Below are 16,074 nucleotides of genomic sequence, written 5' to 3' on the forward strand. Positions count from 1 at the left end.
ATCTAAACTTTCTATAGTATTTTTTTTAGTGCATACATATACACAGGCAATATTTCAGTAATTCCCATCAGTCCATGCCCCAGTGTAGCTCACAATTTATATTCCCTATCACATGGACACATATAAACACTAGGATAATTTTATTGTCAGCATCCAAATACTTTATGTTTTTGCAGTGTAGGAGAAATCTGGAGCATCCAGAGGAAACCCACACAAACATAGGGGGACATACAAATTGGACACCGTGGTGTGAGGAAATAATGCTAACATTACACCACCCACGCTGCCCAAATTTATAGAATTTCACAAAATAATGTACAAATCAAGTTATACTTGCCTACTCTCCTGAAAGTGCATGGAGACTCACAAATATTTAGGCAGTCCCACACACCCATGGAAGGGTGGGTTTAGGTCAGCAAGGTGTATGTGTATGTGTGTGGGGGGAAGGAACAATGATGCAAATGCATGTTGTTTAGGCCTGCCCTCACTTTGGATCCACAAATCACAATCTTTTGGGGGATAGGCCTAGTGACTGAAAGCCCAGCCTGCCCCACCAATGGTGCAACAAGGTCTCCTCTTTCCAGAAAGGAGACTATGCAGGTAGGCAGCTATGCAGGTGTTAACAGGGTGGAACTGAGTTCCACCACCTGTAATAGTAGGAAGAACTAGTTCCACCTCCATCTCAGACCTGCACAGTAATTACAAAAGAAAAGCCTGTCCCAATGGCTTCTTGTTTGGCACGGTGTATGTGATGTCATGCCATCACCGCCACTGAAGTAATGAAGAGCCACGAAGAAGAGCAGGTTCTGTGCATGCTAAAGACAAGATGAGAGGGGTCTGGAGGGACACAGAGAGATGAGGGAGCTGCTGGAGGAACACAGGGCATGGAGCTTCTGGAGGGACAGGAGCGGTGAGCTGCTGGAGCGACAGAGGCAGATATGTACATAAGAGGCACTTCTGTGGACATTATGCGGCAGGGGAAATGAGTTCCCCCATCTCTCCAGGACCACTTTAAGCTCTGAAATTATGTATTAATTATTATACAAAATGCTTTTAAAGCTCATGCTTATGCTTTTGATCAGGTGTGCCATTTTAGGGGAGATTTAATAATGAAAATCATTGATCCATGTGAAAATTGGGCTCACTGTACACAGGAGCACTGCTGAGTTAAGATTTGTTGAAGCTTGACATGAGTGACAACTGACACAGTTTTTGTCAAAGATCCTGGGACATTGGGGCAGATGTATTAAGCCTTAACAAGAGATAAATGCAAGGGCGATAACGAGAGATAAACCTCCAGCCAATCAGCTCCTTACTGACTTTTTTCAAACACAACCTGGCACTGTACATGAGTAGCCTAACCATTGCACCCATTCGCGATTCACAATGGTCACATGCACTGGCCAGCCTGCCTAAACTGAAGCTTACTTAGGATGGCTGTAAGATCCAGACACATGGGTCCAGGAAGTCTGCCTATGACACCACAGGCCCTGGACCTATTTTGCCTTTATAAGGGGGGTATCTGCCAGCTTCCCCCTTTGCTCCATCCCCCATATGATGCAGCATCCAGATCCTGCTGTGGCTGACAAGGCTGCAAGTGACAAGGCCTGTTCTGCACATGTCAGAATGGGTGATGAGCTTGCGCACACCCCCAAACATTACATTTGTACTCAAACCATTGGCCCTTCTCAGTGTGGGGTGTGGATGGAAAGGTCTACATTGTCTTGGTAGACAATCAATAGGTCTACACCAAAAGGTAGACACATGAAAATATAGACATGAATCGTTGAAGGTTTTTTGTTGTCAATGTCGACAACCGCTATGCTCCAATCGGAGTTCGCGTAAATGTTAAAGTATGAAAAAGTCAAAAAAATTTACAAAAAAGGTGAAGAACTCCTGTCCTCCTTTCATGTTTTGACCTTTTTCATGTCCACCTTTTGATGTGTCGACATTTTGTCAATGCAGACCTTTGCCATGTTGACATTTTTTGACATCTATTGACTGTCGACGTTGACACTGTAGACCTATAAATTGTAATGCCTCAGCAAGTAGTTAGCCTCACCTATACTAGGTGCTAAAAGCACACCTCCTACTAGGCGTATATATGCTTATATGCTGCTCAGCATGGGAAAATTTGCCTATGGGAGCAATGTCCTTCATAGCACCGTAACGCCTCTCTGTTCTGGTCAAAGGTGTAGACGTGATCACAAAGGGCCTTATTTTGGTTCATTCTTTCTGACAAAATCCTTCTTAGATGGGCAAAACCATGTGCACTGCAGGTGGGGCAGGTGTTACTTGTGCAGAGAGAATTAGATTTGGGTGGGGTTTTACTTCAAAGTGAGATCTATATTGCAGTGTAAAAATAAAGCAGTCAGTATTTTGCCTGCACAGAAACAAAATTACTCACCCAAATCTAATTCTCTCTGCACATGTTACATCTGCCCCCCCTGCAGTGCACATGGTTTTGTCCATCTAAGAAGGATTTTGTCAGAAAGAATGAACCAAAATAAGGCCCAATGTGTTTAACACTGCCTTGTTGTACTTGCCTGTATTCAGTTTCTGAGCATCCGTAGTGCGCCGTCACACAAGACACTGTATGCTATGAAAATGGGCATGTGGTTAATTTCGAATTATCTCCGCACGGCTAGGAGGACTTGTGTAAAGATGTGGAATATCTCTATTGTAAATCTTAAAAAAAAAAAAAAAAATCTAAAATATTTAGGACTTTTATTATTCATAATAATAAAAATAATCTGGAAACATAAAAAAAATTTAATAAAATATATATTTTGACAAGCATATACGTCAAACTTGCTTGAAAATGATGCATAACCCCATAGGTCGACATATACAGGACTTTTGTTTTCAATTAGTTTTCAATTGGCATCAAACAATTATACGGTATTTGGAAAGCCTTGGGGCAAAATTTAAAGGTAAATATTGTTCTAATCTACAGCCATTTCCTAGTTGCAGCTCCGCTTCCAGAATGCAACAAGCAGAAACAGACATCCCAGAGGTTCACTATTTAAGGCAGAAATAAAGGTAGCAGTGAACCTTGATCCAGAGCCATCGTTTTGTTGAGCTTGCCAAAGAATTGTATCCTCTGGTGTTTTACTACTATAATTAGTTCATGTAGAAGCACAACATTTAATTGTTAAAATGATCCATGATATTAAAAAAGGATGAAAGGAATAAGAACAAGAAGCCCAAATGGTTTATGGACTATTGTTTAACTAACCATTTTATAACGAGTTGTTTCATGCAGTTACAGTATTATTATAGGTAGATCTGTTTTTGGTTCATATTATTTTATTATACATTCTACAGTAGGCAGTCTTATGGCTTCCTGTGGCCAAGGCCGTAACTAGGTGTGTGCTACATGAGTTGCCACATAGAGTGCAAGTTTTGTGTAGGCGGTAACGTGCCAATGCCCCATCATTGTTATTACTTCAGGCCAGCAGGGGGGCATTCAGAGCATCCTGAGTACTCTTCAGTTGGTTACCCCTGCAGTCTGTGCAGCCAATCAGAGCGTCCACAGGATGTTGCAGTCAGCGATGCAGTCATCTGAGCTGTCGCCTCCAACCCCTCTGTGCCATGTAATGATGTTGCATATGCAAAGTCACGATGTCGCAAGTTCAGTGGGTGGAGCTGGCACATACTGTAGGCATCACTGGCCTGTTATGCCTTCACCTCTATCTCCAACTCCCCTTCCTGCTTACTGTTGAAATAGTTTGTCACAGCTTGTTAACCCTTTGTGTGCCACCGTTGCTGTGAGAGATCCTCAAAATATCCATTAAAAATGCCCGTGTCACTTACAGCAACTGTTTTTTGTATAAATAAATACAAATACAGCCAAGTCGATTTAATTGAAGTTTAGTTTAATATTGCACCCAAAAAAAGTACAGTCCATGTTAGTGACTGTTTTAACCTATTATTGAGAATTTACAGTAAGTGCTGCCCCTGAAGTTTAGAGGGCCACCCACAGGGCCCCTGACGTTTATCATCATCATCACTGTTATACTGTGATTATTTAACCCCTTCCCGACATATGACGTATATATACGTCATATGTCAGTTGGGGGTGAATCAAGCCAGCTCACGGAGTGAGCTGGCTTGATAGAGAGCAGGTAATGGCTGTATATTACAGCCATGTCCCTGCTCTCACGGCCACGAGCGGCGAGTTCGCCGATCGCGGCCGTTTAACCCTTTAAGCACCGCGGGCAAAGCGCCCGCAGTGCTTAAATAGCTGATCGGAGGGGGGGCGCCCCCCTCCGGCGCCGATCGGGGCCCCCCGCAGCGCGATCGGAGGGTGCCGATCGGTTGCCATGGTAGCCAGGGGTCTAATGTAGACCCCTGTGCTGTCCGTGTATTCATACCTATTACATCCTGCCTCAGGCAGGATGTAATAGGAAGTGAAAAAAATCACTACGTTCAGCCATAGAGCTCTATGGCTGAACCTAGTACAGGCGATCGCGCCCCCTAGTGGTCAAGTACACTAGGGGGCCTTGTAGTAAAAGTAAAAAAAAAAAAAAAATAAAGTTTAAAAATAAAAAAAAAATAATAAAATATTAAAAGTTCAAATCACCCCCCTTTCCCCATTTCCCAAATAAAAATAAATAAATAATAAAAAAAATAAACATATTTGGTATCGCCGCGTTCCTAAAAGTCCGATCTATTAAAATATAACATTAGTTATCCCGCACGGTTAAAGGCGTAAACGGAAAATAATCCCCAACGCCAAAACTACGCTTTTTGGTCGCATCGCCTACCCAAAAAAAAATCGCTAAAAGAGATCAGAAAGTCGCCCATATCCCATAATGGTATTAATTAAAAAGTACACTTCAGCCCGCAAAAAATGAGCCCTCACCCAGGTCCGTAGGTGGAAAAATAAAAAAGTTATAAGCCGCAGAACATGGCGACGCGACGCAAATTCGAAAAACCGTAACATTTTCTATTTTTTTTTTTAGTGGTAAAATGTAACGAAAACTATATAAGTTTGGTATTACCGGAATCGTAACGACCCATAGAATAAAGATAACCCATCATTTTAAACGAACTATGAACTCCAAAAAAACCGTAACCAGCGCAAAATTGTGGAATTGCGTTTTTTTTTTTTTTTACCCCACATTGAATTATTTCCTGATTCCCCAGAATATTATACGGTATAGTAAATGGTACCATTAGAAAGTACAACTTGTCCCGCAAAAAAAAAGCCCTCATGTGTCTATATAGCCGGAAAATTAAAAAAGTTACGCTTATTTGAACACAAGGAGGAAAAAAAAAAAAAAATTACCTTAAAAGGCAATGTCGGGAAGGGGTTAAACTATACATTTGTGCTATATCTGCTACCTAGCTGCAGAGTACTTACAAATAGACAGAGTAGGAATGCATGTGAAATGGTTCAACATAGATGGTGCAACAGTGCTTTTTATCGTTGGCAAGAAACTATCATCTATAAGACATTGATAGTTTACATAGTTTATGACCATCAGTGCTTGAAGGACAATGTGTGCAGTCAGGAAGAAAAAAATCATTCATTTCTTCCATCGATAGATAGTGGCCACCCCTAAAGCTCTATACACACTTGACGACTAGGGACACTGCCGATATAGTTAACTATATGGGCGTTGCTGCTGGTCAAACTAGATAGTGGGTACACACTGAAAGTCTCCCTCGGGCCGCTGAAAGTCATCAGATTCAGATTCACTTTATTGTCATTGGCTACATAGCCAAAATTGACCTGCATATGTTCTGATGTTTGGAGGGGAGGGCAGTAACAATAAGCGTCATACACGAGAATTTTTTTTTAAAGAAATTGCTACAAAGACACCTGAGCGTTATCTTTTAAAAAGTAGTCAAGTGTGTGTACAAGCGGGGAAGTCGAAGCAAGCAATAGGTGTTCCTTCTTTGAGAAAACATACTCACTACACTTTCAGGTAGTTAACACATAACAAGTCCACATAAAAATGCTCGAATACAAAAGAGAAGACATAGAAAGGAGTAATTGTAAATATTGAGTGAGGTCTTTTTTGACAAACTGTAGAAACGATCTATACAATGCAAGGCAAAGCTTGTAAAGCATGCGACATAAAAATACTTAAAGTTATCTCTAACATCAACCTTGACATTTATGAAAAGATGGCTACAAATAAACATATTTTATTGCATGTTACAAAACTATTTTCCATATTGCCCTGGGAACGTGCAGTGATTCTAGAGACACTATACCCTCATTAAATTGGTCAGAGAGAGTGATACAATTTACTGGGTTTAAGTTTTGCCCTTTTACAAATATGAGCTCAGTATAGCTTGAAGATATAATTGTTGACTCAGGCTTAGTACAGGCATCGCAATGTGGTTTTCATCTCGCGTGTTTCATGCAATGGCGAAATGTGAATCTGCTGAGTTATTACATCTAAACACTGTGTTTATCAATGAGCTAAGTTGTAATATTTAAAAGTGATTAATTCACTGATGATTTCTGCCATAAAGGGAGCTCAGTGATGGTCAGAGAACTTGGAGGAGCTGTGAACAGTGAACAAGAGGGTGGTTTTTAAAACCATCTGAGACTGAACGGCAGCCAAGGCAGGCTTGGTAATATATTAATCAGTACAGAAATGGGTGAGAAAATAAAGTGAGAGATTTCATGTATTTTCTCCTCATCTATTAAAAAGAATGCTCGGAAATTTCAGTTGATCAAGAAGCCTACTGAATACCACCACCACCCCCCCCCCCCCCCCATAGCAAAAATGAATGATTGATGGAAAGGGCGGGGTGGTTGGGTCAAAGACCTGCAATCAGTTCACGCAGGGGAGGGGGGGGGGGGGAGGGGTTGAAGAGGCTGGTTCATTCATTCTACTTTTATCAAGTGTTGTAGGGAAAACACTTATTGACTAGTGAAAATAAACGCAACATTACTTGCCCATGGGCTGTTTTTATCAGGATTTAGGATATCTGGAGCAAATGTCAGCACTCTGGCTAATTTGCAGCATGTGTTAATTTGTTATGCATGTCTAAGGCATTATTAGGTCCCAGACACAGAGCGAACATCTGACCACCGGCCAGTTTATATGGAATGGTGGCGACAAAAGTCATAATTTTCCAAAAATAAAATCTCACACATAATCTGGTGTTTTTAAAAATATAATCTTTACTTTGTTTTTAATATGAATCCCTGTGTTTCACACAATGAAACACAATTTTTGTTTTTGAGCGAATTACAAATATGAGAGTGGTTCAAAATGATTGTGCCGATAACTACACAACTTCCTGCCTCGTTGCTGTGTTGCAATTGTTTTATTCACTGTAAACATCGGTTAATGTAAAGCGACGATGTTAGCTATAAAATGTTTCATTATGAATATATCATGTTGTTGTAGATGATGAGTGTCATGAGACTTACATTAAGATGTGCAAATGCATAGAAATTGAAATACTCATGTCGTAGAAATGTTCTTATATTCTGTAAAGGTGTTACTTACCCCTTTCACAGTGAAGACCTGGCTTTGACTTATTTCCGACCAGGATACTAAATACGGACCAGATTCAGAGATTCAAATATACCTGCATACCCCATTCACATCACTGCATATTCCCGGGTCATCAGCACTCAAACAGAATGCTTGGAGTCTGTCAACACCAGAGGCATACCTAGATATTCGTAGGCCCCATAGCAAAAGTTTGTAAGGGCCCCCTATTTAGCAATTGATGGTGATAAATGTATGTAAAACATATTACTTAGACAGCAAAGATGGGCCCCCTTCAGCACTGGGCCCCATAGCAGCTGCACCCCTTGCACCTATGGTAGTTAAGCCCTTGGTCAACGCCAAGCGCTCATGAGCCGGCCAATCAGCAGCCTTTTAGGCATAGCTTGGGTCCTGGATAACTCGGATCACATTTTCATACAGCAGCTAATCTGGGTTGTCCATGAACCGAGTCATGCTTAAAAGAAATAACTTTGGTCGTGTCCTGGGCTGTAGCTCCTGTCAGGTTTTAGATGCAAAATGAGAGATTGGATTGGTTGGATTAGTTGGTCGATACTTCATTTTTCCCCATTTTATCTTTTGATACATCTCCCTCAGAGTATGTCCAGTATACAGTGATCTATGTTTGCTAATTTTTATTAGTGAACTATTTTCAAATCTCCCATAATCCTCCTCATTTTATTCTTATTCACTTTCAGTTGCAAATATCCTCAAAAACTATTTAATCTTGTCAGTGTTTCCTAGTGACTTCAACGGGAGTGATGTGACATCACTGGGAGTGGTGTGTATGTAGATGTAGACACAATCAAGTAAATCCAAATGTTAACATTTTGTTTTGTTTCCAGACTACAGAGAAGAAAAAGGCGTCTCCATAGTTGATGAAGACTATAGATGTTGGCCATCTTACCATCATAACGGGTGCCTCCTCTCAGTGTTTGATATAAATGAAGCAATAGAAGTTTGTGAAAACCACTCACAGTGCAAAGCTTTTGTCTGGAGTAATCAGACAACCTGGACAGGTAATTCATTTTGTAAAGTTAATATTGATGCAGTCACAGTATAGAGTATTTGGACTGGGCCTGCCAAAGGGGTAAATCTATGATGTCACAGTTAAAGTGCGATTACACTGTGATAGTATGTGCTCAAAAGCAGAAGTCCACAAAACACCTATAGGCAAGTTTTAGACTACAGTAAAAAACTGTGATCCCCCAACCGTGCACACTTTCTGCCTATAAAGTCATGTACTGAAGAAAGGCTTTCCTTAACCCTTCACCAATTAGTGCAGACAAAAAAGATTTAGTACATATCTTTCACAGGCGCATGTAGTTCAATTTCCAAATGTTCCGCTTTACTTCCCCCGAAGCATGTGTTATCATGAGGAGAAAGATGGAAGCATATATAGTGAAGTACAGCTTTAATACATCAGATCACAAACAACACATTAAAAAAACAATACATAAAAATCCAGTATCAAGGACAAAATAAATCCCACAATGGTAAAACCATTCAGCTAGCAAAGTGCATAGTAGCAATTAAGGTGGATAGGTCGTTTAAATGACTGAGTTATTGAAATTACCAGATTGGTAGGAACTGGCACCCGCAGGGGCAAACGCAGGATTTTCAGAAGGGGGTTTCCAGAGGGGCGGAGCAAAGCACGGAGATGGACACTTAGGTGACCCAGTATATGCCGGGTCAGTTAAAGTATTATAGATAAACCAAATGTATATAAATAATAAAAAAAAATATATATATGTATATATACATACATACATACATACATACAGGGGCGTCAGCAGCAGTGTAAACCCCTGGGTATAGCAATGTATTGGGGCCCCTACCAATCCTCCAGCGATAGGGGTGGGGGAAGCTTTGATGTCCCGCGGGTGGTAGGGGGTATTATATCAACCGCTCAGCATGTAGGGCCTGGATCAGTGATTTCCACTAATTACCCCTTTACTGTACCGATGGTGGGAGATGGGGTGGGAGAAGGGGGCATTGGGCTGTATGAAGGGGCCCTGATACATAACTTCCAGGGTGTTAGAGGATGTTTAATATGTAGAGGAGGGGGGTATAGTGTAGTGGGCTTATTATTCATAATTTTGTGGTGGGAGGACAGCTTGCTTAACTGCAGATATCTCCAGTTCCTGGAAATAGATTTCTTATAGAATTCCACCTACCAAATGGTATTGGGGACTAGGGGATCAGAGTTCAGGAGGCAGAGCAATCTGCCAATGAGAATATAAAACTACACACCAGGTGTGTGGAGCTGGAGCAGTAACCAGCTGCTGGAAGGCTGATATCTCTGGTTCTCAGAATAGTAGAGACAAGCTGCTAGTATCCATCAAAGCGGGAGAGTCCCAGCTTTTGGAATATACCCTCATAAAAACTCTAAGTCAGACAGAACCTGAAATATCTGACTGGGAAGAGCAATTAAGAGCCTTGGATGGGGACCACTGTTTTGAAGTCAGATATCTCCGGTTCCCATGGGCCGATTTTAAAAATTCTTGTACCCATGGAAAAAGTGGACCTTCAGCTTTCAGCCTAGGTCCCTTAGACTCCTGGGGGGGTTTCTGGGTACTCAGAACCCCCCCTGCGTGCGCTACTGACCCGGCAGTTCTCATAAGCCTGTGTGATAATTCCCGGGGCAAATCACACCAGCCAGCATCTGGTCACTCTGGTAAACAGCCTCAGTTCTGTTCAGGGTCCGCCTTTTCTGACCAACGTGGATATAAATAGTTGAACAGTATGCTCTAAATAAGTACCAAAATATCTATCTCTCTCTCTTTGCTACAGTTTTGCTATTTAGTCATGCTGAAAATGTGAAACTTTAGCAAAGCATTCTGTGATGTGTAGTTCAACAACAGCTGGAGGGCCGGAGGTTCCCCATCCCTGCTCTACTGTATAAATAACAGAATATATATGCACTATTTAAATAATGGAATATGTATGCATTATATAAGTAAAGGAATATATATATATATATATATATATATATATATATATATATGCTCTACTGCAGGGATGGGGAACCTTTGGTCCTCCAGCTGTTGCTGAACTACACATCCCAGCATGCTTTGCTACAGTTTTGCTATTTAGTCATGCTGAAAATGTGAAACTTTAGCAAAGCATTCTGTGATGTGTAGTTCAACAACAGCTGGAGGGCCGGAGGTTCCCCATCCCTGCTCTACTGTATAAATAACAGAATATATATGCACTATTTAAATAATGGAATATGTATGCATTATATAAGTAAAGGAATATATATATATATATATATATATATATATATATATATGCTCTACTGCAGGGATGGGGAACCTTTGGTCCTCCAGCTGTTGCTGAACTACACATCCCAGCATGCTTTGCTACAGTTTTGCTATTTAGTCATGCTGAAAATGTGAAACTTTAGCAAAGCATTCTGTGATGTGTAGTTCAACAACAGCTGGAGGGCCGGAGGTTCCCCATCCCTGCTCTACTGTATAAATAACAGAATATATATGCACTATTTAAATAATGGAATATGTATGCATTATATAAGTAAAGGAATATATATATATATATATATATATATATGCTCTACTGCAGGGATGGGGAACCTTTGGTCCTCCAGCTGTTGCTGAACTACACATCCCAGCATGCTTTGCTACAGTTTTGCTATTTAGTCATGCTGAAAATGTGAAACTTTAGCAAAGCATTCTGTGATGTGTAGTTCAACAACAGCTGGAGGGCCGGAGGTTCCCCATCCCTGCTCTACTGTATAAATAACAGAATAAATATGCACTAGATATGTAAAGGAATATGTATGTGCTATATATAAATAACTATTGTTAATATTATTAATAATCATTATCATCATCATCATCATTCCAACATTGTGATCTCCCCTTTATGACAACATTTAGACCATGTCGACATGCACTTCTCACACCACACCCCAAAAGTAATTTTTAGCTACTTCATTTGACTCATTTCAGTTATCAAAGGTAGCTCTAAACTTAATTACTCTTGCAGAAAATACATCGTTTTTTTTTACATTGGACTATATTTTATCGATCTTAATTTCATGCTCTGTAATATTAAAGACTCGCTGTGGAAAAAGGAAATAATTGTACATAAAAGCTCAGCATCTGCAGAATATAGGTGATAATTCCTACATGTCACTACATTAGTCATTCACTTGGATTCAGTCTATGAAGCCAGTGCCCAGTTCAGCAGTCATTAGATCAGACAGAAGTATCTGGGCAAGAAAATATACAAGATTTTAGTGAAAGCTTTGCTGAAATGAATGTGGTGGTGAGGAAGGAGGGATTGTGTAATTGAGGCTAAGCAGACAGCCAGCCATTCTCAGTACAAGAAAGTAATTATAACTGGTGTACATTGGAGAACAGAGGCAGGACTGGTAAATGCCATATACACTACAATCCCCATTTGGATAAATCTGGTGCTATTGCAGTAAATAAAATATAAAAATTAATTTATCTTGACATACTGTATATATCCCAGCAGTAGACTGTACCACTTGACATAAAACAAAGGGCCCGATTCAGACCCATTCGGATGGCTGCAGATCCTATAATGAAAAGACTGCGCATGTGCACAGCCCCCTGCATATGGACCATGCGCAGGCTGTATGCAAGGTGATTGACAGGCGGAGAGTGTTTGGGGGGGGGGACGCCGGTGTTTTCTTGGAAGTGCCTCAGAATATACAGGCATTGCCCGGCCGTTGGGAGGGAGGGCCGCTGACGTCAGCAGCGGCTTCCTTCTACCCATGTCCTTCACAAGGCTATGTAAGTATACAGTCACTCAGGGCTGCGAGCAGCGGGGAATCAATAGTCCCGCCCTGTGTACCCGGTTGCGAACAAGGGGGAAGCTCTGCAGTGCAGCATTTGCCTGTTCGCTGGGCACAGAACACAAGCAAGCAAATCTGAATCGGGCCCAAAATCTTAAGAATCTGCAAACACAAATAGTGATTTCGGGTTAACGATTTATGTTTAGTAATTTTGTTTGTTTTGTTTTTCATTAGGTCGACAGCTCGTCCTCTTCAAAGCTGGCTCCAAAAATCTTGTGTCCGATCAAAACAAAGTAACATACCTGAAATCAACAGACTGACGGAGACCTTTCTACTTACAACAAGACAACGCCATTTAGATGTGGCATGGATTTATTTGGGGGAAATGCACTAATATCCATTCTAATTTAGAGTGGTATTTGTATTTACCTGAATTACCAGGGTGGATGTGCAATAAATCAACAATTAATGTGATTTAAAAGGAAAATAAAAGATAATGTGATACACTGTTAGAAATTAATATAATGAACATATGGTGATTATCTTTAAATTGTATTTAGTGCTAGCAATTAAGAAGAATGACTTTTTGATTGGTTCAAGTGTACCAATGTCGGTTGGCTGAGGCCTTAACAATCACAAGGACTGGTGCGCTTGGTGGTTTTACTCAGTGTTTCATACAGGGATGAGGAAGAAATTTTTATTTTTTATGTTATAGATATTTGTTACCGTAAATGATAACATTTTGATGATAAAACATCTGAACCGAAGATTTTGATCCAGGGTGATGCTAGCAAGCCAATGTCAAAACTCGGATACTGTAGCTGAACGTGATACAAAAAGTTCTTAGGTTAAGAAATGCAAAGGTACATTCAAGATATGAAATGACCCATAAGAACAAAGATCTTGCCAGTTGCTAATCTGTAGCCAATGCACAATGAGACCTCTGGAGGTTTATTTATGAAGGGTCTGGTTGCAAACCCATCACTTTGGATTGTCGGATATTTCAAAGAACAATGCTTCTAGTAGCCCTATCTTGCTAGTTAGAACATTGCCCTTTTAAATATCGGGTAGAAATTGATGGGTTTTACAACTCGGCTTTTCCTAAATAAACACTCTGTATGCCAAAGACAGAATGAAGAATACACTACTCATGTATTCCTTGCAAAATATGGGCTCAAAGGAAGTAGAAAATACAATGGCTATGTTTATCAGGGGGAATTTAGGAATGTATGTAGTTGTACCGGTCTGTAGATGTGGAGCCTTGTGCAAGTACTGTATGTGTTAATGTCATTTGTATTTTTATGTACCTAGGCCTTAGCGCCATAATATTTGCCACAAAGCGCTTTTAAACCAAATATTTAATACCCTCTTTTAGGTGCAAGTTATACCAAAAGTAACTGTTTTCCTACCTGTTAAGTGACCAAAATATTGTGTGTACTTGAACACCTCACACATCATGTATGAGGAATTGGCAAATGTTGGCTTTCATAAAGTTGTAAACACATTGTGCGATTCTGGCTATCGATTTTTACTTAGTCAGAATCGGATAGTATTCAGCCACATTTAATGCCGATGAGATGCTAATGCTTGGCAATGTTTAGTATTAAATAAAAATATAGACTGCGCAGGCAAATCTATCTTGACGATCTCGCCTGTAGAATGTATTTGGCCTAGTGTTAAATAGCAAGATAGTCTAAATCTAAAGTACATCTAAAGTGCAGTTAGCCAAAATCGAATAGTCAAAATTGGAAAAACAAAAATCGGGCAAAAGCCAGAAAACACCCTAACTGTTTTTACTTAGAATAGCTGCAGATAATATAGACTGACAGCAGTAACTGCTGTCAGTCTATATTATCTGCAGCTATTCTAAGTAATGTACATTTGTTATTGTCATTCAACACCAAATAAAAAACGTATGCTTTCAAATATATTTGAATATATATACCCAAGCCAGGTATTTGATTCATACTGGTGGCCAATATACAGGTATGTCTTTAGTTGGGTACACTGTCAGTTAGGGTGTGGTAATCCAGTATACGCTGCTATCCAGCAGACCAATTATCGGATCGGTGTGCACCCATACAGTGTGTAATGGGATCAGGGTGACAGGAACAAGATAGTGTTTGCAACTCACCAGATCCTGAACTCCCGTTTTGACCCTTGTTTTAAGCTATTGGCAAACACTCTTACATACACCCTATCCAGTTACCGGGCTGATCCGCCAACTATTGGTGGATCGGCCCAATAATTGGCTAGACTGTACCCATCTTTACTGCTAAATATTATCTATGAAAGTTCTAGGCAAATTACTTCTCTTTGGATCTTGACAAGTGCTGGTCCAACAGATGCGAGCCCTCCAGGAAATCTTTACAATAAGATTTTGTATTAAATGTAATATTTCTAATATGGAGGAGGTTTGAGGCTTTAAGAGAGTAAGAGAGACAGCACTTGTATAAACTGAATGAATATTACTAAGAGTACAGCCTAGTACTATGAAGTCACTAGTTCACTAGCCAATGAATTCACTAGTTCACTAGTGACTTCATTGGCTAAATGGTGCTTAAACAGAGAGAAATAATTACTCTAATGTGTGTATGAGATAGCCATGTTAATCTGAATGCTTTGGCTGCCCTATGTAAATAACCTATTTGAGTGCTACCTATTTCATGTTTAATATGAATATTGTCACCCCAATAATGACATCTTTCCATGTTGCAGTATGATCAGAGAGTTCAAAAGAAAAAAAGAATGTATCTTTAATATGTTGTTTAAAATTAACTATAATTGAATTACGTAAATTATTTAGTTCACAAAACACATTGTTGTGTAATTTATATGTATTGTTTTGGTACTTTTTTTCAACATTGTGGTTATTTTGATGTATAACCTGTAGGTGTCTTCGTGGCTACTGCTTTCCCTGCAGAGATTTAGTCTGTGACTAAATAATCTTCATAGATATCAACAGGAAATGTATCACTGCAAATCACTAGATGCAAACTGTTGTAAATTTCATTACAGTGGTCAATTATATTTAATTTTATACAGCATTAAATACAAATTTTAATTACCAGCCTTATTTAACAAAAACTACTCAGTCATCATTGGTGCTGAAAACAGTGATATTTAAAAGGTACAGATAGTATCTAATTTATTTGCTTTCAGTGAAAGCTGCCACTGAAAATTGCTCTACTATTTTGTAATTTGTATGGACAGATTGTTTTTGTACTTCTGTTTCTAAAAATGTTTATTTTTTATAAAAAATAAAATTTAAAAAAGATTTTATGGTTATTTGTTCTTTTGTTTACATTCTGATGTATGATTTTGTTTTCTGCTTTTTTTTCCATTATGTCTATAGCATATAATTTAGAACTCAAAAAAATTCAGAAAGTGAGCTATACTAAGGTAACTACTTCTATATAGTAATACAGTCAACTATTACACTTAATACGATTTTGACTCACCACCATTATTACGTTTGTTATCTAATATCCTCCAATTTGATTGATACGGTTTATTTGAAAAACAATGTGAATATTGTCGGTTATTTGACCCGGGAAGAAATTCTACCAATCTTCTATATATGATTTGATTTCTTTTTTATTTATTTATTTACAGTTTCTTATATTGCGCAGCAGATTCCATTGCGCTTTACAATAGTAGACAGTGATAAAACAAACAGGGTAACAACAGACAGACTTGGAGGTAGGAGAGCCCTGCTGCAAGCTTACAATCTTTTTCAATTATAACATCAAAATACATGTTTTTGGTGACACAGAGCATTAAGCTGTGATTGTGCTCTGC

General features: G+C 39.5%; 1 protein-coding gene across 1 annotated transcript in view; it reads left to right on the plus strand.

The window, feature by feature from the left end:
* Positions 1-15,550, plus strand: part of PKDCC (protein kinase domain containing, cytoplasmic) — a 51,727-nt gene extending 36,177 nt beyond the window's left edge. Inside the window, exons 6-7 of the mRNA XM_083175683.1 lie at positions 8,330-8,503; positions 12,508-15,550. Coding sequence (XP_083031809.1) covers positions 8,330-8,503; positions 12,508-12,593 — 260 coding nt within the window. The 3' untranslated portion in view covers positions 12,594-15,550. The remainder of the gene's footprint in view (positions 1-8,329; positions 8,504-12,507) is intronic.
* Positions 15,551-16,074: the final 524 nt, after the last annotated feature.

This window comes from Crinia signifera, chromosome 3 (genome assembly GCF_055691185.1).
Source record: "Crinia signifera chromosome 3, ASM5569118v1, whole genome shotgun sequence".
Taxonomy (NCBI): domain Eukaryota; kingdom Metazoa; phylum Chordata; class Amphibia; order Anura; family Myobatrachidae; genus Crinia; species Crinia signifera.